General features: G+C 38.9%; 1 protein-coding gene across 9 annotated transcripts in view; it reads right to left on the bottom strand.

Moving 5' to 3' along the window:
• DIP2A (disco interacting protein 2 homolog A) overlaps positions 1–27,438 on the bottom strand; it is a 114,654-nt gene that overhangs the window by 67,757 nt on the left and 19,459 nt on the right. For all 9 annotated transcript variants that reach the window (XR_010832618.1, XM_067000009.1, XM_067000012.1 and 6 more), the window contains exons 2-3: positions 13,637–13,708; positions 1,175–1,294 (exon numbers count right to left, since the gene is read on the bottom strand). Coding sequence is in view for 8 of the 9 variants with exons in the window: in XM_067000009.1 (XP_066856110.1) it covers positions 1,175–1,294; positions 13,637–13,708 (192 nt within the window). In the remaining variant the exon portion in view is untranslated. The remainder of the gene's footprint in view (positions 1–1,174; positions 1,295–13,636; positions 13,709–27,438) is intronic.

Below are 27,438 nucleotides of genomic sequence, written 5' to 3'. Positions count from 1 at the left end.
CAAAGTAACTTGGAAATCATGGCTGCAATTCAACCATTCAATCTACTTTTTCGGTATATATTCAACAGATTCTACTGTTGAAGATACATTTGAAATGCAAAAATATATTTCAATGACTAATTTGTACTTTAATCAAATTCTCCTTTTGTTAATTTTAATACTACGTAATCTTCACTGAAATCCGGAAGTTTCTTTGTGCAGCTGACTATATACATCCTTCCAAGGAATCCATATACGTTCCTCAGAATATTTAAGGATCCCATTCATCCTTCAATTATTCATAAAAACCGCATGTAGACATATCAGCTCCATTTCTGGAGCAAGGTTTTAAATGTCAGCAATGTAAATATGATCCAATAAGCTACCGTGATGAAGCAATTGCAATGCAAGGTGACCCAAGATCAACTGGGTCACATGTACCAATATGGTACATGTCATTACTTGCACTCCTCATACCCAAATCCAAGACATATAATTTCCATTGCAAGCAAAAGGAAAAATTCCAGTCAGAAGTCCAAAGGTATTTAGCAGAGAAAAGCTTCCAAACACCTGCCTTTTCTCACTATTGTGACAAGGAATTTCACAGGGAAACTGTATTGTAACCACCTGAAAAGTAACAATGGATACAGGATGTGATGATGACATTGGTATTTTCACATAATTTTCCAAAACAGGTTTGTCACAGTGGTGTCCATTTAAAACTGATGTAGAGTATCCATTGTGACATTTCCCTTTTTTGTGCACTTGTTTTAAACCAGGAAATATTTGAAAGTGAGCTACAGCAAATACTCAAATCCTATAACCTTCCTTTAAAAAACATCCCAGTCAACCAAGCAAAATTAAACCCACAGCCCACATATTATATTCTGGTAATACAGTTACTTAAATGTTTAGAGACCGGAAACCCAATCAACAAACAAGAGAAAAGTGTTAAGCATGGTGTAAATTCACAATAATAAAAAAGTCACAAAGCATGGATACAATTTCTTCCTCTCCTAGTACTTCCTTCATTCCGGATTTGAACAAAAACTCTTGTGTGTAGAAACACATAAAGCTACTTGAAAAATACTCATTAGATCTTTCCTTCCATCTTCTTTAGGCATGCATACTACTGTACTGGTAACCTTTTTCTAGTTAAGACACCTGGTGTTTTAGCTACTTATCTTTTACTTACCAGATCGGAAGCGCTCATCCCTTGAGTTAGTAGAACGTGATTTCTGCTGTTTAGACACAGCAGCAGTAGCTTGCGAGGTGCCTGGCACTCTGTTCTCTGCTTGCAGGGATGGATCCACACCTGAAATATAGTTTTCCTTCAATACAAATTCAGGTTCTCACATAAAACACGTGCTCCTCATGCTTAACATTTTCTACCAGCCTTGACACCTACTTACAAATCGTACTGGAGCCCAAAGTCTGTACATTTAAAAATCTAATTTTCCATCTACATTTAAAATTCTTTAAACTAAAACCAAATCTGCTCTCAGAGGGTGGTGAAACACTGTACCAGGTTGCTCAGAGAGGTTGTGGATGACCCATCCCTGGAGGTGTTCAAGACCAAGTTAAATGAGGCCCTGAGCAACCCGATCTAGTGGTTGGCAACCCTGCCCAGTGCAGGAGGGTTGGAACTATTTGATCTTCGAGGTCCCTTCCAACCCAAGCCATTCTATGACTCTGTGATTAGCATTTCACCCAGAACATAATAAATAAATAAATAAACAATCAAAAAAATCATCAACAACAAAAAATCCGTTGCTCATTTCAGTTTACTATCATTTGCAATTAGGTGTTTTGTATCTCAAAACCTTTCAGGTGGTGGAGGCAAGGGGCAGGGAGAAGAGGGAACCTATTCTCCCCCAGCTTACCTTGAGACAACAAGCAACATGCTACAAATATGGCTACAATTATACATCATACTTGGGGATACTGAAAATAACAATTACACTGCCCTACCTTTTAGATATAACTTGAACTATTCTGTCAAATTCACTTCAACTTTAAAAACAAGACTGCTAAGTTAAGCAAAAACTAGAATGTGCATGTCTGCTTAATCTATACCCATTTAATGGAATAATACCAGAAGAATCACATTTTACAAGAACTCTACAACTCTCTAATAAACACCTCACAGATATTAAGGGCAGAACTATTCTGTCACCTTCAGCTGTCTAAGAAAAAACTCCTCTAATCTAGATTGGCTACTCAGTACAAGAACACAGATCTTTCCACCCCCATAAAAGGTACACAAAATAAAAAGAACCAAACTGCTCTCTAGTTGTCTTCTCCATACCTGCCTAGAATAGGACTCTATGGGCTGCCCAGGGAAGTGGTTGAGTCACCACCCCTGGAGGTCTTTAAAAGACATTTAGATGTAGAGCTTAGTGATATGGTTTAGTGGAGGACCTGTTAGTGTTAGGTCAGAGGTTGGACTAGGTGATCTTGGAGGTCTCTTCCAACCTAGATAATTCGTGATTCTGTGACTCTAGGTGGATAACCCAGAGCAGCCCTCTAGGCTGGCTGAATTTCAGAATGTTGAATCTCAGATTTATATTCTAGCATAGGAGAAATCAGAAATCAAAGAGGTAGACAGTAACAAATAAATATTCCCTATTACTCCCCATCCACCCAAATAAGGAGCCATGCTACTGGCTCTTGGTGCATCTGCAGGGACTACACAAGTATGAATCAGAACAAGAAACTTGCAATTTTATCATCTCTTATATATCTACACACAAGTACAAAACCAAGAACTGAACCCCCTGCAGGTGTTCTGGAAATGCATGTCACACTGAAAGCACTGAGACACCAGAAAGAACATAAAGGAACAAATAAGTAATGTAGCTTGCGCTGTTTTAAGAGTGGTGAATGACGGCAGCCTTCAGAAGTGCAACAGCCACTACAGAACATGTAGAACATACATAGCATTACAGTGCAGTAGGAATGTCTTTGTTTTTGTTTTTTTTTGTGTGCTAACCTATCATCAATTTATGATCAATGTGGCTACTTGAATTAGTGCTGCATTCAATAGCAAACTTTCCTTAAATCATGAAGATCTGTTCCACCAACTTGGTTCCACCAAGTTTACTATGTTTCTAGCCTTTGTACCATACAGGGCTGAGTACTATCTGTCATTTTGATCTCTGCTTCCCTTGAATAGCTTCTGCTCTCCTGCCTGCTCTCAGTCTTGCTAGAACTAGAAACAGTATTTTCAAAATGCAGCTGTTTACAGATAGTGGCTTTCACTGAAGATGACACTTCAGAAGAATTGCTGCCAGCTTCTTTGGAAGTAAAGGTGTTACTTTAAAAAGTAAGAAAATATTCCTCTTTCTCTTTGGGGGTTTCTGTTCTGTCCCCTTTCCCGTAAATGTGTACCGAAAAAGAAATCAGCAATCATTAATAAATCTAGCAATTATCAGAGATTTTTATCAAGATCTTTCAGTAAGACCTGGCCTTTGCATTTGAGGTATAAATTTTCAAACAGCATATACCACTTCTGTTTCAGCTGATCAAAAGTAACTTTCAAATACTCTCTTTAAATATAATATCCTCAGGAAAAGTGTTTTGTCGTCTTCCTGACTGAAGCAGTTGCTATACAACAGTTTTCTTAGGTACCTGCTAAGACCACAAGGTAAATGCAGCCTGTAACACTTTCCCCACCCCAACCTGCAGCTACCAGGCAAAACCTCCAGATGTTCAGAATGTCAGCCCTGGATTGCCCAGGAGTTCTTACTTGGAAAAAGAATAAAAATGTATGAGTCTCAGTAATGGAAAAGGAAGTAACATAAAATAAACCACACTTATCTAAGTTTTTAGAAGTTAATCCAGCTCCAGAGAAATGCTTGTCTTTTACAATTTACTACTGAAACCAAATAAATTAACCTAATGAAGTTTTCCCACTCTCTAAAAGCAAAACTTTTAAAGTAGATGACAGACTAACATCAACCACTTTGACAATAGGGGAAATAACATGGACCAGTAAAGAAACTGAAGTGTTCCAAAGCAAAACAGCTGAACATGGAGCCCAGTAAGGATACAGCTACTACCCGATACTACCCAACATAAAGGGCTAACGTTCCCTGAAACACTTTAGCAGATTTATTCTACAAACAGAATTGATTCAATTCATCTAATACTCAAAGAGTGGTTAAAACACATAAGAACTGCATTTTACATTTCATTTGAACAAAAAGTTTTACCTAACCACAAGTCAGCAGTCCAGTGAGGTTTGTTGCTCTACAAACAACTTCATATTTCAAAAAAAAAGATTGAGGCCAGTCACCACCTAAAATCCTGAGCCAAGACAAGAACAGATGCCAACAGATAACATGATAATGAAGGTGGTGAAAAGGAGGAGAACAAAGAGGAGCAGCTAAACTGGAAGTCTCCCTAAAATAGACTGCTCATTTATGAAACATTCAAAAAACAGCAATTATTCATTAGTAAAGTTCCTACCCAACAATGTGCTTAGTTTTGGGTGATCTTATCAAGGGACGTAGGGTGAAGTAGGCAACAAAAGAGGGGGAGAATGATTGTGTGCCATTTTTTTCCTTCAAAGGTAGGTTAATTGTTAGTGGGGGAAGAGGCTAATGTCCTACTCAAAACCCCTTGCTTTTCAGCAGTCCTATAGTTCAGTACCTAACATTCCCTGCTTGCTTCTCTCCCCAGACACCATAGATCCCATCAATCACTGTTTCAGACTTCTGCAGCTGTAAATGTTACATACACATAATCAAGTAACTAGAGCCTTGGAGTCAGGACCCATCAGACCACAAACTAGCCCCTTTCTCACTCCGTGATACTGGCAAAACTGCCCAGCACTATCTGCAAACAATGGCACTGCTGCATCTGGTACGAGGCTTTTGTCTTCGAAAAACATGAGGCTTCAGATGGAACGATGAACTAACAGGACTAACCCATCAACAGCTGACAAGCTGTATGTGTAATGCTCCTGAGCCATATGCTACCTGAGCAATGCTAAATGCTGCTGGGGGGGGGGAAAGGGGGAGGGGGGGGCTGTCAGGGATGAGAAGGGACCCCAAATAAACACAAGAGAATGAACAAAGCTTACCAACTCCAAAACATGAGACCTCTCCTCCTCCAGTACTTAAAAAACAGATTTTTGTGGATCAGCATTAGGACAATTGTACTGTGATGAAGTGACCAATAAACCTCAGAAGTTCCCTTTAAATTAAGATGGTACTCAAAATCAGTGGCACGGTTGGAAACCATGACTGTTTTTCTTCAGCTTAAATCTGTTGTTTTTTTTTTTTTTTCTTTCTCCTTTTTTCTCCCACAACTACATGCCAGAAAAATCCTGTTTCACAAGCTTGGTGAATTTGTTAATTTATTCTGGTTCTGTGCAAATCACAACCTTAACCTTCAGCAAAAGCAGCTGGATAATTAGGCCAACTCCCTCTATTCACATTGAAGATCTTTACAAACAAAACATTTTGAGAGATATAAATTAATGAAACATGATCCACTATTACTGTAGTTTGTCTGTTTTTAACTTAGCCAAAACTAGCAAAAATAAAATGCCATCTTAATGAGGCTACTAGATATACACTTATTCCAATTAACTGAACGATTTGATTCTATAGGAAGAGATTAAAGTTACTATTTGAATTAGAATTGTTTTTCCATCTACTAACACTGAAGAATCAAAAGACAACCATGACATTTGTAGCAATTTTATTTCATACAAGCAAAAATTATTTTACTGTAACAGCACTGAACAATTTACAGTTGAACAAAGACACTTGGCTAGCATTGCTCAGGAAGATGCCTAGCAAAACACATCTGTAATCAGATATGCAGAGAGAAAAATTTCAAAAACAAGGCATCAGTAGATATCTCTCATTCAGGTTACAGAGTTTGAGTTTGTGAGCTCTTTGGGGTTAAGTGCTGTTTTTTTTTTTTTTTTTTTTTAATGTTTGAACAGAATCTCAGCACAATGTAGAAATACCTCACCTGAAATTGCACAGAATAGTGAATAGCAACATGAATACACTTTTTTTTCCCTGCACTTTCTCTGAAGTTCTTATCAGTAGGAAAGTCATATTCTTCAATATATTAATTTCTGAATAAAACAAATGTTGAAGTAATATTTCCATAAATACTGTCTAAAAAGTACACTTGCCTTCACAGAGCCATAGAACAACTAGGATTTGAAGGGACCTCTGGAGGTCATTTCGTCTAAACCCTCTGTTCAGGCACAGGCACCTATATAGCCATTTGCTCTGGACCATCTACCTCAGACTGCCATAAATATCAACTAACAGACAGCTTTGACGGAACAAGTACAACTTATATTCTTAACGTTCACAGAAGCATAGAATATCCCAAGTTGCATCCCACAAAGATCAGAGTCCAAATCCTGGCTCCACACAGGACTACCTAAAAATTAAACCATATGTCTGCGAGAGTTGTCCAAATGATTCTTGAACTCCTGCAGGCACGCTGATCTTATAAGACTAGAATTTTACTAATGCTAGAGATAAGTGTTTTGCAAACTATTTTGTATGTTAACAAATATAGCTACAAACAAGTTTTTCATACTTAGCCCCATAACTAGTATGTTATGCCTGCACACATCAAAAAAAAACAAACAACAACATTTAACCACAGCATACTGCAACGAAGAGAGAAGACTCAGGTTTGAAAGTAAGAAAATTTGTGATTCATAGACATAGATTCCACTTTAAGAAAAATGAGCAACATATTTTACTGCAAGAAATATATGACCATGTAGTATATGAAAACATGATGCTCAATCCTAAGAAAGCTGGGAAGAAAAAAATTCAAGCAAAGCAAAAGTTTAAGTGGCATAACCTACTCTAGCTTCATTCTGTAAAGAGTAACATTTGAGTAAAGAACGTATTACCAACTAAAAACTCCTGTTTAATAGTTGATCCTGAAAAGTTGCCCATTTTTGATTCAAAAAGCTTTATTCTTCATATCTAACAAAAGCACCGACTTTATTGCAAAAGGACTTTCCTGGGCAACCTTTCTGGGCAACCCACCTGCACAGCAACTGCCCTATCACATTTTTCATTTCATCTGCATAAGACACGATGTCTTAACATCAAACTCAACATTTTAAAAGACTTTTCAACATCTCAGCAAACTCTTATTTGAAACAGCTATTAAACACTCAAATCTAATTATCTTTGCAGAAACACTGATATTGAAATTCATCTCCCCAAAGTAATTTCAGTTCTAAATTGACAGAATACTCTTGAAAGATTCAACTTTTCAAAGTTTTAAAGGTAAATTGAAAAGTAAAGCCAAAGCAGTTAAAATAGCAACAAATTGCTCATCTTGGTTTTCCTTGCATTGCCACACAGTTATATATCATGTTTCCAACCATCCACTATCTACAGAATATGATGTAGCACATTAAAGAGATTTGCAGAGAAGACAAGGGAAGAGGAGGCTGAAGCTTTAGGTTCTTTGTATGCTGTTATACTGTTTTGCTGCTGTTGAACTGGCTCTGTAACTTAGAAAGTAACAAAAGAAGACCAACATGTTCAAAGCACTGAAAGACAGGGAAAGGTGTATGACGAGGCAGAAAATAAAACAAGGGTAGGAAACAGCTGGTCAGGCTCTAGGCCAACCTCTCAGTCCTGCTCCAGTCTCCTCTCTGCTGTCCCCTCTGCACCTGGCTCTGCCCAGAGACCATGGCTGGCCATCCAGTCTGCAGCATACTCCTTTCCTTACTGCCCCTGGCACCCCCAGGCCAGCCTGTTGCTGCTACACTTCAGTGCATCCCCTGCTCTCCTGTCCTGGTTTCCACCCCACTTCTCTGTGGATCCAAGACCTACAGAACTTCACTTGGTGCTCACACAAGGATCCGACCACACTAAGGGAGGTTTTTGCCAAGGAGTGCAGCACTTCTTCGTTTCCTCTCTACTTTTGCCAGCCCTACAGGAGCAGGAATTTCAGGAGCTTCCCAGTTAAGAAACAGGTCACCTATAAGAATAGGTAAGGTCTTTCCTGACAGGGTTCTCAGCCCTTTGATAACATGAGCAAGGAGCAAGGGCAGGGCCAAGTGTGCTGGAAATACCCTCACCTTCCCCATTAATATGCTACTCTACAGCATTTGACCATTTGCTCCTGATTACGTCAAAAGGCTTAGGCTAAGTTTGCACTGCTGCTAAATCCTCAACTAAATATTCTATAGCAGAAACATCCATACAGAATATACCACCCTTAAAAAACACGATTACTAAGCTCTGTGCTATGTAGGCGGACTTAGCCATCAGGTACTTAGGTGGCAACCATCAACTTATTACCAAATGAACGATGAAAAAAGACAAATTGCTTGGACTTGACTCCTGAATTTGATTGAGAACCACCTGGAGGGCTGATTTCTCTGTGTTTTGTTTGTTTGTTTTCATATTCAGAGGGTGAAATTGCAAACATTTTGTTTCTTCCACTGGCGGGGAACTCGAAAACATTTTCTGTACCTAGACAGATACAGCTAGACTGGTGGTAGGAAAAAAAAAAATGAAAATTTGATTTACCACAATAAAAAGTCAATCCAATAGGCCAATTTCCACATTCAACTCCCAAAACAATGTAGTAGGATATTTGACCATAAAGGTTTACCATTGCATTACTAAAATCACTTAATTAAAAAGGCAAAGGAGCAGTAATCTCTTGCTATTTTCAGAAACTGTTAACAGTCAATCTATAAACAGCTTCTTCAACTAGCCCACCTGATCACATTTAGTTTTCATATATTTCATTTTAACTAATTATACTAAGATCAAATCAAATTAACCTATTAAGATCTGGACATAATTTGATCATAGCTGTTATGCCTGAAATACAAAATAGCAGTTTTTAATTCAGTAGCATCAAGAAAGACAACTGCATTTTTTGTTTTGTCCATAAAGAAATTATGTATGCTATCAGAGACTCCAAAGCACCAGAGCAAACTGCACATTCCTTCAACAAGGAGCTAGAGAACAAAGTGTAAGGTTTGTGAATCTAGACCCATTCTAATAGAATTACTAGGCTGAAAACAACAACAAGCACAAATACATAAATCACAGCTACGTAGAAAGAGCATGTATCCTTGCTATCAGCAGAAACATTTTTCAGAGACCTTTTTTTTTCAGAAAGTTCCAATTACTGTAGTCTTAAACCCAGTTTCCTACATTAGCTATGTCTTAATCTCAGTATACCATGCCTTTCCACTCAGCACAGCTAACAATGTGCACTCATCATTTATCAAGTTGCCAAAACTCTTATAGTGTAAGAAATAAGTCTTTTATTTTCTAGACTTCATATGACCATTAGCCAAAACCAAGGTCCTTTAACCTTGTAGATACCCACTGCAAGAATAACCTTTTCCTTTAGTATAAATTCTTCCAATCACACAGAAGGCCTGCTTCTTTAGCAAACATGAAGAACCTGGTTCTTCAGAGAAGCCTGTGCCCCAGGCTTTCAGAAAAGGTTTAAAAGATAGCACATATCAGCCTTGCCAGTAACAGCAGACGCAATGATTACCTGCCCAGCATGTGAGCATGCACACTGCAGTTGGTTAGTGGCCCACAGTCCAGTTCACCAAAAGAAAAAAAAAAAAAAAGAGAAAAGAGGTTCAACAAGATCAGGATCACAAAGAAATCCTACTTCCATATTAGCAGTCCTAGTGGAGGAAGGAATTTTCCATGTGAGAAGGCAGCAACCTAATGAAGAGAAATGTTTCCATAAATGTGTCTGCCCTATCAGACAGACAGATACTTTTGAATTGATAGATATCTCTCTGGGGGCAAGAATCCCATTGAAAATGGAAACTACTGTGTTAGGTATTTCTACTGTGAACCACCTATGAAGATTTCTGACAGTATCAGGATTTTACGGTTGCTTTCCCTGCTCAGACACTACCAAAGAATTAGTCAGAATATAGTTACTAACACTAGGTTTAAGCAATTAGGAAAACTCTAAACAAGCTAGAAAAGTTGGCTGGTATTCCTATCTAGAGACTTGCTTATGAAAAGTCCTTTGTCAAACCTCTCAGCTGCTAAACTAATATGCAACTAATTCCTATTTGCCATTACCACACCCTTCTGCAAACGTTTTAAGGAGTTTTGCAATATGATTCTTTGGGGCAGCCATCCAACTTACATAACCTGTTTCATATTGAGGAATAAACTCTTTCCCTAATCTCCCTGTAAATAAATCCTCCCCCATCTTTTGACTATGCCGTGGTGCCAAAGTAGTTGTACTGGGGTCTGGCTGGGATGGAGTTAATTTTCCTTGCAGTTGCTCATAAAGTGTTGTGCTCTGCACTTGTAGCTAGAACAGCATTGGTATCACCTCCCTGCACCCCCACGGCAGCTGACCTAAACCAACCAAAGGGATATTCCATGCCATATGATGTTACACTCTGCAAGAAAAGGGGGAAAAGGGGAAGCTCTCGTTATGAAGACATCTGTCCTCCCAAGCAACCGCTATGCATATTGAGGCCCAGATTCCCAGGACATGGCCAATCATTGCTCATTGATGGGAAGTATGTAATTTTTTTTCCTCTGTGCTTCTGCACAGCCTTTGCTTGTTTTTCCCCTCTTCCTTTTCCCTTTAATTAAATTATCCTTATCTCAATCCATGAGCCCTTTTATTTTTTTCTTTCCAGCATACTTTCTTCTCCCCCTCTTCTGAGGAGGAGGGGGAGTGATAGAGCAGTTGAGGTTAAGTTTAACCACCCAGCAAGGTAAAACCACCACAGTAGCTCATTTGTTTTCAAGAATACCTAAATGAGAAAAAAGGGGTAACACTTAAGATTTTGGGATTTTAAATAACCAAAACCAAAGAAAGCCATAAATGGTAAATCTGGAGCAGAGGAAAACTGCAAAGCAAATCATATCAAAATTTGTGCAGAAAAATACTATCTTTTATTAGAACCAGTAATAGTTGGGAAGAATTAGACAAGTAGAAGAGGAAAAAAATATTTCAGATTTATCATAAAATCCCTTTTTTCACTTTTACCAGACTTACCAGCTAGCAGAATACTTACCTCTTTAAAGAAACCTTGATGGTAGAATTCCCTTTAACTATATGGCTAGCAAGCGATACTCCCACTAGCAATATTCCCACTCACTATATTCTAAATCTACTCTCCTTTAGTTTAAAAACTGCTACCCCTTGTCCTACCACTATACACCCTGGTAAAGCACCTCTTCCCATCTTTCCTGTAGGCTTTCTTTAGGTACTGGAAGGCCACAGTAAGCTCTTCCCAGAGCCTTCTCTTCTCCAGGGTGAACAACCCCAACTCTCTCAGCCTCTCTTTGTAGGAGAGGTGCTCCAGCCTTCTGGTCACCCATCCTCATGGCTTTCCTCTGGACTCACTCTAATAGATCCATGTCTCTCTTGTATTGGAAACACCAGACCTGAGTGCAGTACTCTGCGGAGGTCTCACAAGAGTGGAGTAGAGGGGGAAAATCGCCTGCCTTGACTTGCTGGCCATGCTTCTTTTGATGCAGCCTGAGATATGATTGGCTTTGTTGGCTCATTTCTTATTGTACCAGATTTGTTTCTATACCTACCAAGAGACATGACACCTTGGTGATACTTGAAGCATACTAGTTCACAATGGAAAACATCCATATTGTAAAAGTTCTCTTCACTAGGTGTCTTATCAATAACATGAACAGATATCCTTCAAGAGATGCATGTACTTTTTACAAGAATTCAGGTCTCTAACTACAAAAGACCCTCTAGATTTGTCAGTCCATCCATTATTCTAGTTAATTCACTGTAAAAATATTTGAAAGAACTGATATACAGAGGGCCAGGTAATATTTTATTAGACAACTGACATGACTGAAGTAAACAAACTTCCAAGACCTTCAAGCTGAAGACCAAAGGCTGGCATCTCAGAAACAGCAGCTTCATCACAGTTTATGAAGAAATGATCCAATATGTTCTACTAATCCAAACATATTCATAAAGTTGAAAAGTTAACTTTACATCGAGAACATTTATATATTAGATCAGACATGCGCTACTCCCTCAGCACTAAAAAAGCTAACAGGAACACACTGTTATGCATTGTGGCTGATTACAACCATGTAGCTGATCCAGAACAAATCTTTTATTGGATGTTTCAATGCAGATCCACTACTGACTGCAAAAATATGGTCTCAAAATGTAGCAATTACCTTCAAGTCAATAAAGGTCTTTTTTGTCATCTCAGGATTTGATGGCAATATATATATATTTATATATATATATTATATATATATTATATATACATATATATATATATTTTAAATCTCATTTCTTCTGCTTTGGCTTGGAATTCTTTCTGAGTTATAATAAAACACCAATTCCTAAGAGGCTCTTAATGTTCCTTAAGAGAGCATCTGATTATTATTTTTTTTAAAACCAACAGAACTATCCTCAAGAAAATCTAAAGACAAAGTTGGAGGTCAAGTGCAAGTTTTATACATCTTCAGTCTGCAGTGCAAGGGCAACTACCAACAGGACTTGTGTTCCAGTTCCTTTACCAGCTTCATAGCCCTTCTCTGGACACGCTCCAGGGCCTCGATGACCTTCTTGTAGTGAGGTGCCCAAAACTGAACACAGCACTCGAGGTGCGGCCTCACCAGAGCTGAGTACAAAGGGACGATCACCTCCCTGGTCCTGGCTATGCTATTCCTGGTACAAGCCAGGGTGCTGTTGGCCTTCTTGGCCACCTGGGCACACTGCCGGCTCGTGTCCAGGAGAGCGTCAGTCAGCACGCCCAGGGCCTTTTCCTCTGCACAGCTTTTGAGCCACTCTGCCCCAAGCCTGTAGCGCTGCATGGGGTTGTTGTGGCCAAAGTGCAGGACCTGGCACTTAGCCATGTTGAACCTCATCCCACTGGCCTCTGCCCATCAACCCATCCCGTCCAGGTCCCTCTGCGGGGCCCTGCTACCCTCCGGAAGATCAACACTTCCCCCCAACTTGGTGTCGTCTGCAAACTTACTGAGGGTGCACTCAATTCCCTCATCCAAATCATCAATAAAGATTTTAAAGAGGATGGGCCCCAACACTGACCCATGGGGAACACCACTGGTGACCAATCGCCAGCTGGATTTCACTCCGTTCACCACCACTCTCTGGGCTCTCTAAGACCAAAGCACAATGACAGCACAACAGCTAATTGTGATTAAATCACAAGTGTCATAGTGTTGACAGACAGACAGAAAGACAGGATGGGCATTTCACTTTTTGGCCATTGAAGATAAAGTATGGTAATAAATAGCTGTAGTATGTAGTAATATATAATAAAGTCTGTGTTTTGAAGAAATTGGGAGGAGGGTAAAGAGGAAGCAAAAGTACAGGAGTGATGATTAAGTATTTTCATTTAATGAAACCAGCCAACTTGCTTTCAGGAATAACTTTACTCATTACTGAAGTTATCTTAATGTCTGAGATGCAGCTCTCAAGCTAACAGAAATTTGTTAAAAAAATGTTACCATTTAACATTTCATATAGTTTTAAAAAAACTCTTTTTTCCCACAAAGTAGCCCTTCTTTACTACCAGTTAGATGCTATGTCAATCAAATGTTACTAATTCTTAAAGATAATTTTCCATTACGTATTTTCACAGATTTATGGTATAAGGTGTAACTTATGAGTCTCTTACCTTGAACTAGTGGTATGTACCGTGCTAACAGCTTTGCTCTTTTCTTTTCATACCCCTTCTGAGTGATGTCTCCTAAAGAAACAAAGAAATAAATTCATATTGCTTGGAACAGTACTTAAATAAACCTTATTTTCATAATAGCTATGAATAAACTCATTAGCTTTGGAAAAGTCACATTAGCAACAAAGAACTTAGCATGTCAGAGAAACAATTCACGGCCATATACACACCCATGCAATGCTACCTGCCCACATATGAGTACAAGTGTCTTAAATCTTAGAGCTATACAATACGGGAATAATTATTTTGTCTGCAGCGCTGCATTGAACCTGGTTCTGGAGATATTTGCCATAATGCAGGACACAGCCTAAGAGGTTTGCAGTGTAATAGAAGCCATTGAAGATGACAAACCTGATTCTGCACACTTTTGTGGCATCAGAAACTCTCCCTGTAACAAAACTTAAGAGACCGCGCTCTTGGATACCTGTGCAAGACCTTTCAAAACTAGATCGTACCATTCACTCTGCCTTCAAATTCTAGGAGGCAGTAAACTGCTCCTAGCAGTAGGTTTTATTCACATTTGAAATCTGGTATCTAGTTGTAAACTTGTATTGTGGTCTTCATTGTTAAGACACGGTGCATCTTTTCACATAGAATAAAAGGAAAACTTCTACATAACCCCAAATAAGTTTAGGACCTTTCAGAATCTGGTACTTCCTTGATTCTACTAACCAAACAAAAAGGGTTCATGCATTGCTAACGGCCTGCTTAACAAGTTGTTTTTATTTTTAAAACTAATGAGCTTCACCCATTTTCTAGACTGCAGCATAGACACGAACACAGTACTCACAAACAAGCTTAAAACCACTCCCACTCCCAAAATTCACACTTTCTCAAAGGCTTGCAGAACTCAGCACAACTTTTCTTCATTCATTGGATATTATGAAAAAAAAAAAATCTCCCTCTGTATTTCGAATGTTCCTCAGGTATTTGTCTTAAAACATAAGTGTGGTTTTAAATACCATCCACGGCTGTAAGTATTCTAAACATTTCCTCAAACATCCATCCAGCTCCCTGCTACATTAGCAATCACCGGTAACAGAAATAAAGTCACTTCATTCTAGTAATCCCACCAATTACATGAATATGCACCATTTAAAGTTACTGACAGTATGCAAAAAAGCAATCAATGAGAGCTTGAAGATATTGCTAAAAACAAACAAACAAAAACCCACAAAGGTAAATCCCAGAATGCTTCAGTCACTGCAGGTATCTCACACTACAACCAAACAGAATGTGCCACTTTTTACTCAGCAACCTGCGTAAATGCTTCATATCAAACTTATGGCACAAGACAGAAATGCTTTGGCTATCACTTTTGCTAAGCAGAAAAGTTTTTAACAGAAAATATGTGGAAATATAATTATGAATATTTAATATTATATATCATTATACAATTATATAAAAATGTGATACAAAAACTAAACCTAAACAAAACCACAAACACACAGTCAGATGTGTCTGGGTATAGATGATACAAATGACAAAGTATGTTCTTTAGATAAGTCATTTCTACAAAGAAGGAAGGAAAATACCAGAAAAAAAAGATGTATCATTTTCAGTGGTGGTGGTAAGAAAATAGAGAAGAGGCACAAGCAAGAAGAACAGTATCTTAAAACACAAGTAATTTGGAAGACTAAAGCAATCCCTCAGGAAATTTTTTAAGTGACAAAAGCTGTGCATAATACAAATTTTCCATACCGCAGTTTCATTGAGGACAGTAATTTTCACAGCTCCATAAAGGATTCAATCCTTAGATCAAACCTCTGCGCAGATCAGCTACCTTGTCACGCATCACCCAGCTGAAGTGGTATGCTGCAGAAGCAGCAGCTCAAAAGACAGGGTTGAAACGAAAGTCTCATTTAAACAAGAATCTCAAACTTTTGCTTCCCACTGCATTTGCAAATTCATTGATTTTAATGGATAAAAAAAGAATGCTGACTCCAAGCATTATCCTTGAATCATGTTAGGAAAAGTCTAAAGTCAAAAGCATCTCTGTAGACTTTTGCAGCCCCCATGGCACATCAGAGAAGCTTAACGAGGATTCCTTTCTTTGTTTCTCAAAAGCTCAGTGATGGGATCCTCCCCAACAATCACTCCCCGCCCCCTTACCCGCTATGGTGCAGTGGGATTAACCCATCACTTTGGGTTCTTTGTAATCCCTCATCTCTTCCAAAAAGAGATGCTGAGCCACACCTGGTACATCAGGGCCACAGCTGCTGTCATTTAGCCTCACTTTCTCCCTGGTTATTAGATGACACAAAAGCAATCTGAGGTTTCTCAGCCTCATTGAACCAGCTGGGAACACTACAAAGTTAGGCAGTGGTTTGAGCTGTCAGTTCTTTGCCTGGGATATTTTAAAATATGTCAGAGGCTCCAACAAAATTAATCTTGACAAGAATGAAAATGTTGGAATTTCTTGAAGTGATCTATAACCATTATTTCCTTAATTTGTGCACAAAGAATCTATAATATAGTTACCCCAAATCCATTCAGGCATTTAGCTTCTGATTAAGGGAGCCAAGCTCCTTTGTGGCTTGAGCTCCATGCACTGAGTCCTAAGAAGCTTCTGATGGAGATGAGCTGGATAAGAAGCAGACAGAGACAGGAGAAAAGCTCATGTAAAAGTGAGCTTGCTACTAATCGAGCAACTTCTCCAGTCCTTAATCAGTAGTTTGCACTTAAATTCTTGCTGGGAGCAGCTCTAGGTACTGTGAGAGCACAGTACTTCCTACAGATGAGGAAATGGCTCCTGGTAGATAATCTGCAGAGGTCAACGGAGACATTTCTGAACAAGATGACTGTGGATTAAACATACAGATCAAAAGAAAAATGTTTTCTCTTGCAAGCCTAACAGATCTTTAAGGATTCCACGGTTTAGTATGGACTGTGCTGGCTAGCACAGTTATAATCTCAGGACTACCATATATTGACAAACCACAGAAGCAGCTTTTACCATTCCTTCATTATAAAGTGGAAGTCAACGGTGTGAATACTGGCACTGCAAGAAGAGATGGTTCTTCGGTGGTTTGAACAGGCAGGCAAGTTGCCTATCTGAAACATAACACAGAAGTCACCTGTGGAAAAATGTCATGTATATTTCCAGTGTTTCTGGGAACAGGCTGTCACCATATTTGGAGCATTGATGATGGGGATGGGAGAACTGATCCAGCAATCATCACATTCTATCTCTTAGACATGCTTGGGTAAGTATTTTTTAAATGAAACAACTTGAAGTTTTATTTTACATAATTCTAGAGTATTATAAAAGGAACAGTGCATTGCTACTTGATTTTGACTTACTTCAAAATCAAACAAAAATAATTGAGGAAGATATAATTACTCTGGCATCTGTGATTTTTGTCCATTGTGAAAGCAAGGCATTTCTAAGAACTATGATGAGAATCAACAATCAGAAAAGCCAGTAACACTTGGTGTTACAGCTGGGAAATCAAAAGGTGTCTCTGACAAACACTGAACCATGCAGACAGTGGAAGAAATGGCCCGGTTTCCCATGTCGTCTGTCCTCCAGAGTAAATAATGTAGCAACCAGTCCTGAAGAAATTGCTAATGACAGAAGCATGTAGGGAAAAAAAACAGAGCAGCTCTGCAGCTCTCAGTGCTACTTCACAAGTCACAAGTCATTATTTATTTCTTCTGCCAGTCAGCATTGTGGGTAGACAGGGCACAGAGTCAGACAGGGTAGAAGAAGGTTAAATAACTGGATCACAAAAGCAATCTGGCAAGCTTCCAGGCACAGTCAGTCTGTTTAATGCATTGATATTACATGGCTCCAGTAAATCCTCAAGCTCACTCCACAGAGAGACAGGAAAAGCTCAAATTCTGCCACTGTCCTTCTACTCCATTAGGGCTCTCTACAGAATAGAGAAACAGATTGATAGACGTCAGCTACCTCTGTAGGTATACCAGTCTGACATTGGCTCCTGCCCTTATAATTATTAAAAATTATAGTTTTAAATAGTCCTCTTTTTAAAAAGTTGAGATGCTTCCCTTCAATGAAACACAATCTTATCTCCTATTGCTTCAGAAGATGAAATGAAGAACTATTTTCATTAAGTTCCTGTTAAGTTACAAGTCTGAATTTCCACACAGACACGAGCTTCAAAATATAATGCATTTCCAAACCACTGCAACTTCATCATGCATTAAGTATGAAAACTCTTTCTGAATCACTCAATTGATATATTTTGTGAAATTATTAGAATATTTACCCAGAGTTTATAAATGCAATTTGTCAAACCAGAACCAGCTTTCCTATAGCATTATGACATAAATCATGAGTATAGCTGTCTCCTCTTACAAGCTGAAGAAAGCTACATGCATCAGGGGGAAGTGGTGGCGCACTGGTAATGTACTATCTGCTTACCAGAAAAGCAAAAAAAAAAAAAAAAAAAAAAAAAGAGGGGGAGGGGAGGGGTGAGGGTAGAAGAGGGACTAGGAGTGGTCAGGAAGACAAAAAAAGACATTTTAAAATCTGAGCTAAAATATTTTCTGTCACAGCTAAAAATTACATTGGTAAAATATATAAAGTTTAAATGTTTTCAAAAGGATGCTGTAAGCAATGTGTCTAGCCCTTAAAACAATTAAGAAAATGATATTTCAATATAGTCAAAAATCTCAGATCTGCAGAGATTAAAATATTTAGACATTTCGTTTGTGACTTCCTACATGCATCAGGGACACAGCCTAAAAGTAGAATGATTATGCCTGGCATGTAGTAGCCAAGTGTTATAGTGAGTTAGGCCAGAATTAATTGTCTGAACCAAGTCATTTTAACATAAAGCACATAGTGGGGAGGGATGGGAGAGATGCTTTGCTACTAGGTACTAATACACTTCTCTTCCCCAAACTGACAATTTCTACTACCAAAATGTCTAGGACCAGTCTCAGACCACTGGGTACCACAAAAGACTCTCTGAAAATTCTCCCTAAAGATCTAAATGCAGAAACAAACAGATAAAGAGACAGGCGAACATAAAGAAAATACACTTTCTATAGCACTTTTTGCAACAACATTAATATCTATTCCCTTCCACTACTGCTGTAAGGAAAATTGACTAGACAGGATTTTCTCAGTTAAGACAACAGAACAGAAAGCAAAATACATATTTAACTTAGCATTAAATGCCTTAAAGTCATCCCTCACCTTCAAGAATCTGTGTGTACGAATAAAAATGGATATATGCACCATATAATGCTGTTTGAAGCTGTTAAGTTGTTCTAGATCTCCCCTTCTGATCCAAGATGACATTTTTACCTCTTTCACATCCTCCACGTTCTCATTACATAAGGTACAGTGATTTATGAGCAAGGAGAAAACATTTCAGAATATTAAAATTCTACATCATATATGATTTTTTTTTTTCAGTACACTTCTTGAATATCAGTGACATTCATCCTTTTTTAAGTCCTACCTAAGGACTTACCCTATCAGCTGTACAACCTTTACAAGCAGCTGAGCATTTCTGACTTATGGGTTGCAAAAAGCTCATATTCATAGTAACCACTGTGCCCAATAGATCACAGCAAAGATGCTCAAGACTAAAGACTGAAGCAGTTCCTGCTTCAGAAATCCATGAATATGGGAAGATCCAACGCACAAATCAGAACATGAAAATCTTCTTTTAAAAGTCACCAGAAGTGTCCCCCTCTCCTCCCTCCCCCTAAGATTACACTTTGTTCAAAATACAGAGTGCATTCAAAATATGCAAACAGAAGTCACATAACCTGGAACCCGTAGACCACATAGAACTCTATTTAAATTTGTAGGCTACTGAACTTTTTCAAATGGACTTCTAGGTCTGGGTTTCAGGTTTGAGCAGTTTACTGTGACACTGACCCTTACATGTGTTACCAAACCATGGTTTTAGAGGAAAGTACAAAAGGGGTTTAAAGTTGATCATGAAATAATTGGGGTGTGGGTAGAAGGGGCTAGTTGTCCAAGTTTTTGTACGAATGCAGTCACTTTGACTTTTTAAACTAAAAAGGTAGTATGTATTTAAAAAACACTTTATCAGTATCTGTGGTAAAGATATAAAATAACACAATGCAATATAATTTTTTTAGGAAATGAGGCCTCACTAAAAAATATTTTACATTACATCCACAGAAATCATCTGCTGTGATCTCAAAGAAACTAGTGAAGTGATTCAGAGTTCCTGGATGAACTACAACATGATAACTATAATGCAAAACTGAAAAAAAATAAACCAGCTGAATTACTCACAGAAACATGCAGAAAAACGAAAGAGCTGGTGCACAGCTTTCAGAGCAGGAAAAAACAACAACAAAAAAAAAACCACCGCACATCAATCCCCCACTACAAGCAGAACTCTTCAGGGTTCAAAATCTTGGGAAGCCCCAGTATGGGTCCCCGCAATGGCTGAACTTATTTGCGCTTATATACAGCTGCAACGCTACTTAGCTAGTATGCAGCTCGAGTTAAGAAGCCATGAATGGCCAGCAAACATGAAGCACTTTGCTGAACCAGGGACATGGAAAGTCTAAGAAAGTCCACAGTTTGCAAAGGCCTATGTTGATCATTCCTATACACGGCTTTACCTGTCACGTTTAGCTGTGTGTGTCTAGCATACACAATACCCACATTCAAATTCAGCAGCTGTGAGTGCTAACAAAAATGGAACTATCACCTTGCTGTGACTTTCTGCTGAGAAGGCCATTAATGAGACCGTCCCACACCAACGTTGCCAGCACACGTTTTGGACAAGTGGGTTTATTCCTCTGCCCACCTTGCTCAGTTATTCCTATTTGATGACCAGAGGCCATCCCTTTGCTACTGATATGAATAAAATTATTTCTTCAAAAGCAAAATGCCAATTTGTTCCTAAACATTTTCACATCCTTAACTGGATAAATCTTTCTTAGAACATACAGACATGCCCTTCCTCGCAAGCAGGAGCCATCTCTTCCACACTTTCTCAGAACAATAAGGACAAAAATTGCAATTTCTGCCAACTACGCTTTATCTTCATTTACCTCATGAGAAAGAACCAAGCAAATGCCAAGTTTGGCATCTGGGATATTGAATTCTTGAGCACACCACTACCACCATGCCTCAGGTTCAACATAACACACTGCTACCATTTCCTTGCTGAGGCTGTGGCTAACTAGCACTATTTTCTATAAAATCATGTTTATTAAACACATGTAATGAAATGCATCATTTTAATTACATAAAGTACTGAATGCAATACTTTTTTTTTTTTTAATTGGCTACTAAGGGAGGACAAAGTATGTTACTGAGAGAAAGTGAAACAACTCCAGCAACAAAACAAAAAATCTGTTTCCAGAATTTCACACAAAGAATAGTACTCATAGCCAAGGGCTGCAGTGTGACTGAAAAATACTCCTTTGCAATAAGATACCCTCAGTTGCCAATATAACAGTATTGTAAAAGAGGTTCAACGTGATCTTGTAGAAGGGAATCTAGGAGCACCCCTGCAGCAATACATCTCCTATCTCAAGTACAGTCACCATCAATTAAGTAAGAGATATATAACGTCACTGCATTTAGCGAACCAGTGCCAAACTATCTGTTGTCAAATTGATTTACACTCCAACATTACTTTATATGGCAAACTGAGTGTTCAAAAACTGAGAATAAAACTTTACTTGGCTCCTGATTCAAACTTACTAGAAAAATGACTCAATTTTGCACTCCTTTTTTCATACCTTTTTAGAAGTCCACTTTCATTTCTGAAATAATTTACAAATCTACATCTGTGGATAATCCACTGAGTAGGACTGTGTAACTACTCAAAACAAACCGTAGTATGGACTGAACATACCACCTGCTAAAAAGAACCTTTTCCTGCCAGATTTGCTTGGACAGTTCACTTCAAAGCTTAACCCACCTGCTGGCATAACTAAGTGGACAGAAGAGCCAGCACAAGGGGTCAGCAATCCTCCACCAACAGCACTGTGGGTTCTGTCAGAATAAATTGGTCCAATCAGGTTGTACAGATATCATTTTACCCCAACATATCTGGAAGCCATGGGCTTAGCTGCTAAATCCACTTTAGTTATCAAGCAAAGACATACTTCCTTATTTAGGACTAACCAAAATGTAACACTTACTTGATAGTTTTATAAACATCATATGAAGGTCGTGTCAGCCAATTTCACCTGGTCTTTACTCCAGCAAGTAACTGATTTTTATTTCAGCCACTCAAAATATTGTTCAGTTGAATAACACATATGGTCCAGCCTTCGTATTAATAAAATTGAAATGTATTACCGTTATTTTATAATTCAAACCTACTAATGCATAGCTTTCAGCATAACTCACATGGCGTGCAGTCTGATTTAAGTGAACTATTGTGTGTTTTTTGTTTGAGCTGTTTCTTGATTAGAGAAATGTGTTAAGTAAAATTCAATCCCATTTTTGGAAGCTGCACTGCCTTACGAGTACTTCAAATTGAAAAAATAAAAATAACTGAGGAGTTGGCTGGAAGCTCAGTCAGGAAATCAAAACAGTGCATGAGAGGAGGAAAGCACAACAAACTGGCACAGTTATCTTTGACTACCGATTATAGTCTACTTAAGACCTGGTAACAGTTTCTTCCTTCCTTTCTCTTACTCCCACACCCTGCTAAACCCTTGGTATATATTATTGACTGTCATCAAGAACCACATCAGTAGCATCACCTTGACATTTTTCCCAGCACAAACTTTGAAAGTGTTACTACTTTCAAAGTATTGACATCAGAGAGAACCTCGCAACTTACCTTTCTCCAAGTAGTCACATATTTTACATATCTGCTCAAATTAACAGCTCAAACTCAACCTTCACTTGCTTGGGATGTGAATTGCAGGTAAAAGACTAATCTACAAAAAATATATTCCATTGCAAACTTTTATTTGCTACTCAAGAGTTACAAACACACAAATACAGCATTTTTCAGTGCTAGAATTGTGACTAGTGATATGGTTTTATACCTTCAAAATTTCAAAGATTAACAAAACCAATTCGCACTGAGTTTGAGGTTAATAAGGACTACAAATAAGTAATGGATTCAGCCATATACTTGATGTTGCCTCTAAACCTACTTCTCAAGCTACTTATCTACTTACCTTTATTACTCTCACTGTAATCTAAAAATTTAGTATTCAGATGACAATTGCTTGAGATAAATAAAGTGTCTATAATCAGGCCAAACCTAGGAAGTCTACTAAAAATGTTGCTATTTAGGAAGTAGCCCTATTTATAATTGCATTTTTAAAGTCCCAACCTTAAGTTGCTTTTTAAATAACTCTGAGTGACTTAATCTTCCTAGTTTCTTACAATCACATCGCTAACTTCAAAGACCACTTTTTTCAGAGATCCCTTGTGGTCCTACAATTCAGTACTTGGTCCTTAAAGATAAACAAGGTTCTCAAGTCTTCTGTATTCATATGTACCTCATCCTGTCCTAGGATATGCTCATCTATTATCTGCTAGTTGCCTGTGTTACTCAAGGCATCCTAATTCATTCAAAGGATATACTTAACGGATCTTTCTGAGCTGTGGAATATTCCTGGTAAGCCTCCTAAATCTTCTCCATTTCTCAAGCAAAGCCTTCCTGAAATGTTTCCTCTCCTCCTTCTCTTTCTAGTACCACTGAAAAAATTAACATCAGAGTAATTCAGGCTCAGAAAGACCCTAAGAGACCTCTAGTCCAACCTCCTGGTAAAAGCAGGAAAATTAAAAGGTCAGATTGGGTCGCTCAGGTATTTATATAGTCTTGAAAACCTTCAGAAACAAAGACTGCACATCCTCTCTGGGTACTCCAATTGCCCTCAGGGTGAAAAAGGGCAATCCTAATCCTTCTCCATATCTCCTGCCAGATCCAGTCCTGCTTCATTTCAGGTCCACTACCTCCCATCCTCCTTGCACGTGCCACTGTGAAGAGCCTGACTCCATCTTCTGGATAATCTCTTCGAAGATGAGGGACAACAGTTCAAAAATCTTCTCCACTAGAATTCCTCCATCCCCTTCTCAAAGGCTCATGCATGCAAACTGCCCTTAACTGCTGATTTAAAGTTGTCCCACTCCAGTGGACTAGGTTAAACATTCCCAATTACCGCTGAAAAAGAGCATCTTCTATGCTTTCCCTATGTGCAACAGGGAATTCCTTTAAGTGTTTCTACCTTTCCCAAATTATTTGAGAAATCTCTGATTTTGATATGATAATAATCTATACTTCTTAGGATTCCTTCGTCCTCAATCTACTTATTCTTTCAGTCTCAGTGGGTCACATTTTTTTCTGCTCTGTAGCTCCAAATTTCTAACTCATGTAACTTGACATCAATTTCATTCTTCCCTTTTCTAATTAATCTTTATAGTTGCTTTTGATAGGCATCAAAAATGGGCAAGGTTTTTAACCAAAGTCTCCTGCACATCAGGATTATCTGCCATCCTTGAAGGACTGTAAATCTCTCCACAGGCACATGTTCTTTTGTGAACTGGAACATCCAACCGAGTACTATGTATCTTTCAAAAAATGCTTTGATGTTTCTGTGCTCTGAACCCAGGCATGACAACATTTGTAACTGTAGAAGAACGGATGAGGAGGTATTCTATATTGCTCATAGCATTTTCTCTCATCTGCCTCCAGATACGGAGAATAAAATTGCTTTAGCTCTTAAAATCTGCTGATATCAAACCTCTGTTTTCATGGTGGCCAGTTTCTTGCTTTCTTGAGTCTGAGAAACAGCTCTTCCCAAATCAGGTTGGAGACAATGATAACTACTTAGACAACTCTCTGTATTGCCACAGCTTGTTTTTCCAAACCACAGTGTTTCCTTCCTGCCAAACCCCCAATACTGATCTTGTACAAAGAAAGTCTGGCTTCAGGTAAGAAAGACAAGAGCATTCACCCACTATTGATCAGCAGTGGGAGAGTGGTTGAAGTATCTGCAGCACAAAACCATGTCTCAAAAGATCATAGACTTTCTCTCTCTCTCTCTCAAAATACACTTGCAGGTTCAACAGCAGCAACAGGCAGGTGAAGATTCTAAAAGTTACCAGGTACATAACAGAAGGTAGTGGGTGTAGTAGCTAAGGAAGTTCCTAAGGCAAGTCCAAAAGACAACAAGGGAAATAGCATACAAAGAAAACCCTGAAGAAAATTGATGAGGTTACTGCTGCTGAAAGACCCTCTAGTTCTGTTTACATCCCCCAGCCATTGCCTCTTCCCAGCTTTAGAGCTTGTGTGATCACAAAGTACATTGAATTAAACACAAACCTGGCAAGTTTAGAAAAAGCCAGGATGATTCACTTAGTGCCAGGTAAGCTGCTAGGTCTTCTTCCTTCCTATAGATCCTAGATCCTCTTTTTCATTTTTGACATCTGCCTACAAGGAAATATCAATAAACTACAGAGAAAATGTAACTGTACTAGAACAGTTATGAGTGCCAAAGTCAGGCAAACTCATTCAAGAGCTTCTTTTTTCTTCTTTAACACACGTGCTATCGCCATCTTTCTCATGACCATACCATCCTGCTTTATCCAGAGCTTGTATCATATTTGGTCTGCAAGTTTGGTGCTGTTATTAATACAAGTGCTGTTGAAAGGACATTGAAATGTGCTGAAAATTGCTTCAGTTCATTAAGAGGGTGGCTGAAGAGGGGTGTGGCAGCAAAACTATTTTTCACCCTGGCAAGCAGGCAAAAGGTGGGGCTGAATGAGACAGGATTGCAGCTGGAAGAGACCAACCTGCTCCCCTTCAGCATGCCCCAAACAGCAGTTTCTGCTACAACGCTGCACCAGCATTCAGACCCTTCCAAAGCCTGACTGAGCTCACCAACCCTGCAAAATATATTACATATATCTGAGAAAAAATTAGATGGGTAGGGAGGATTTCTTTCCTTTCAATTGAGTGATCTGAACTGACTCACAGAAGGGTCAGTTAAGTCCCACAGTTAGCATAGAGGATCAATCCCAGCCACTGGTAAAAGAGTTCTTTAGTAATAGTAGCACACAGTTGTGTTTTCCTTGAGCTCTCCTGTTGCTAGTAGCTTTCACCACAGCTCCTCCACAGCAATCACAATTAAGTGATTATTAATCACCTGAGAACTCTTTATTAATATATACTTTTAATATGGTACTCATCTAAGAATTTTTAAAGTTCACCTATTGGATGCCGTAACAGTGAAGCACAGCACAACCTCCTCCAGAATTGCAATTCTAAGGCAAAAAAAAAACAAACAAACAAACAAACAATGCCACTCAGTACAAACATAAAAACTCTGCACAAAATACAAGCATAGACAAACATTACTGTTACAAAGACAAATGTGGGGCAAAAACATCAGACTGAAGCTTGTCTATTCAATCCAATGTAGTCCCCTTGCAGGCAAGTACTGAGAAAATCTACGTGATCACATTTATTTTTCAATAAGACCTCTGACTCATCCAGTACACTGAGGAAACATTGTTCAATGAACAGAATATTGAATAGTTTTTTGTTTCAAGTTCTCCTGCCAAGATATAACAGGCTTTGGATCAGAGGAATGCCAGAAGAAGAAGGTCACAGTCAGGGCACTGAATGGGGGGTAGCTGTGAAGAGGTTACTGGGCTGCCATCAATGTGGCCACACTTTTTCACCCTCAAAAAATTTGAATTTATTTATGCTCAAAATGATCTCAATTCAGGTAAGTTATGGTACAAGAAGTCATCTGATCCTATCTTCAGATTAGTCTGCATGGGGATTTATTTCAGGGGTACCCCTAAGGTTCCCAGCGGTAGCTCTTGGTGTTTGGAGCCTGATGAAGCAGCAACAACCTGCAGAACACCTGGGTCTGGTATCAGTCTAGAAAGCAAGACACCACAATTAAAAAAAATAAATAAATAATAGACAGCACCACTTGTACAGAAGTCGATGTCTCCAAAGATAACACCTGGATCTGTTTTCACCTTGCATAACCTGCATTTCCAAAACAGTTTCCAGATATCTGCAGAATAAAGCTGACCTATCAACTGCTAAGTTGCTTTTTACTCAGTCTCTTGCAATTCAATTTAAGAGATCAGAACATAGAAAATGTATCTGGAAAACTCACTAGCAGCAGAATCGTGCTAGAATCATAGAATCATATAACATCCTGAGTTGCAAGGGACCCACAAAGATCTTCAACTCCTACTGCTGGCCACACAGGACCACCCAAAAATCAGACCATGTATCTGAGAGTGTTGTCCAAACTGAACTCCGGCGGGCCCAGTGACATGACCACTTCCCTGGGGAGCCTGTTCCAGTGCCTGACCGTCCTCCTGGTGAAGAACCTTTTCTTGATAACCTTTTCTACCTTCCCCTGTCCCGGCTCCATGCCGTTCCCTCGGGTCCTGTCGCTGTCCCCAGAGAGCAGAGCTCAGCGCCTGCCCCTCCGCTCCCCTCGTGAGGGAGCTGCAGGCCGCCATGAGGCCTCCCCTCGGCCTGCTCTGCTCTGGGCTGAACAAACCAAGGGACCTCTGCTGTTCCTCATACATCTTCCCCTCTAGACCATTCACCATCTTCGTTGCCCTCTTTTGAAGGCTTTCTAATAGTTTTATGTCCTTTTTATACTGTGGTACCCCCCCCCCCCCCCCAAAAAAAAAAAAAGTTAAAAACAATAGATTTTGACATTTGACTCCATAAGCCTTGGCAAACTTAAGGCACCACAGGCATTACCCTTCCAAATGCAGTGTTACAGCAGCACTTTCTCACTAGGAGGTTATGTTTAATAGC

The sequence above is a fragment of the Anser cygnoides genome, chromosome 6 (assembly GCF_040182565.1).
Source record: "Anser cygnoides isolate HZ-2024a breed goose chromosome 6, Taihu_goose_T2T_genome, whole genome shotgun sequence".
Classification (NCBI taxonomy): Eukaryota; Metazoa; Chordata; class Aves; order Anseriformes; family Anatidae; genus Anser; species Anser cygnoides.
The sequence above is the reverse complement of the archived record's forward strand: the minus strand, read 5'-3'. Positions and strand labels throughout refer to the sequence as shown.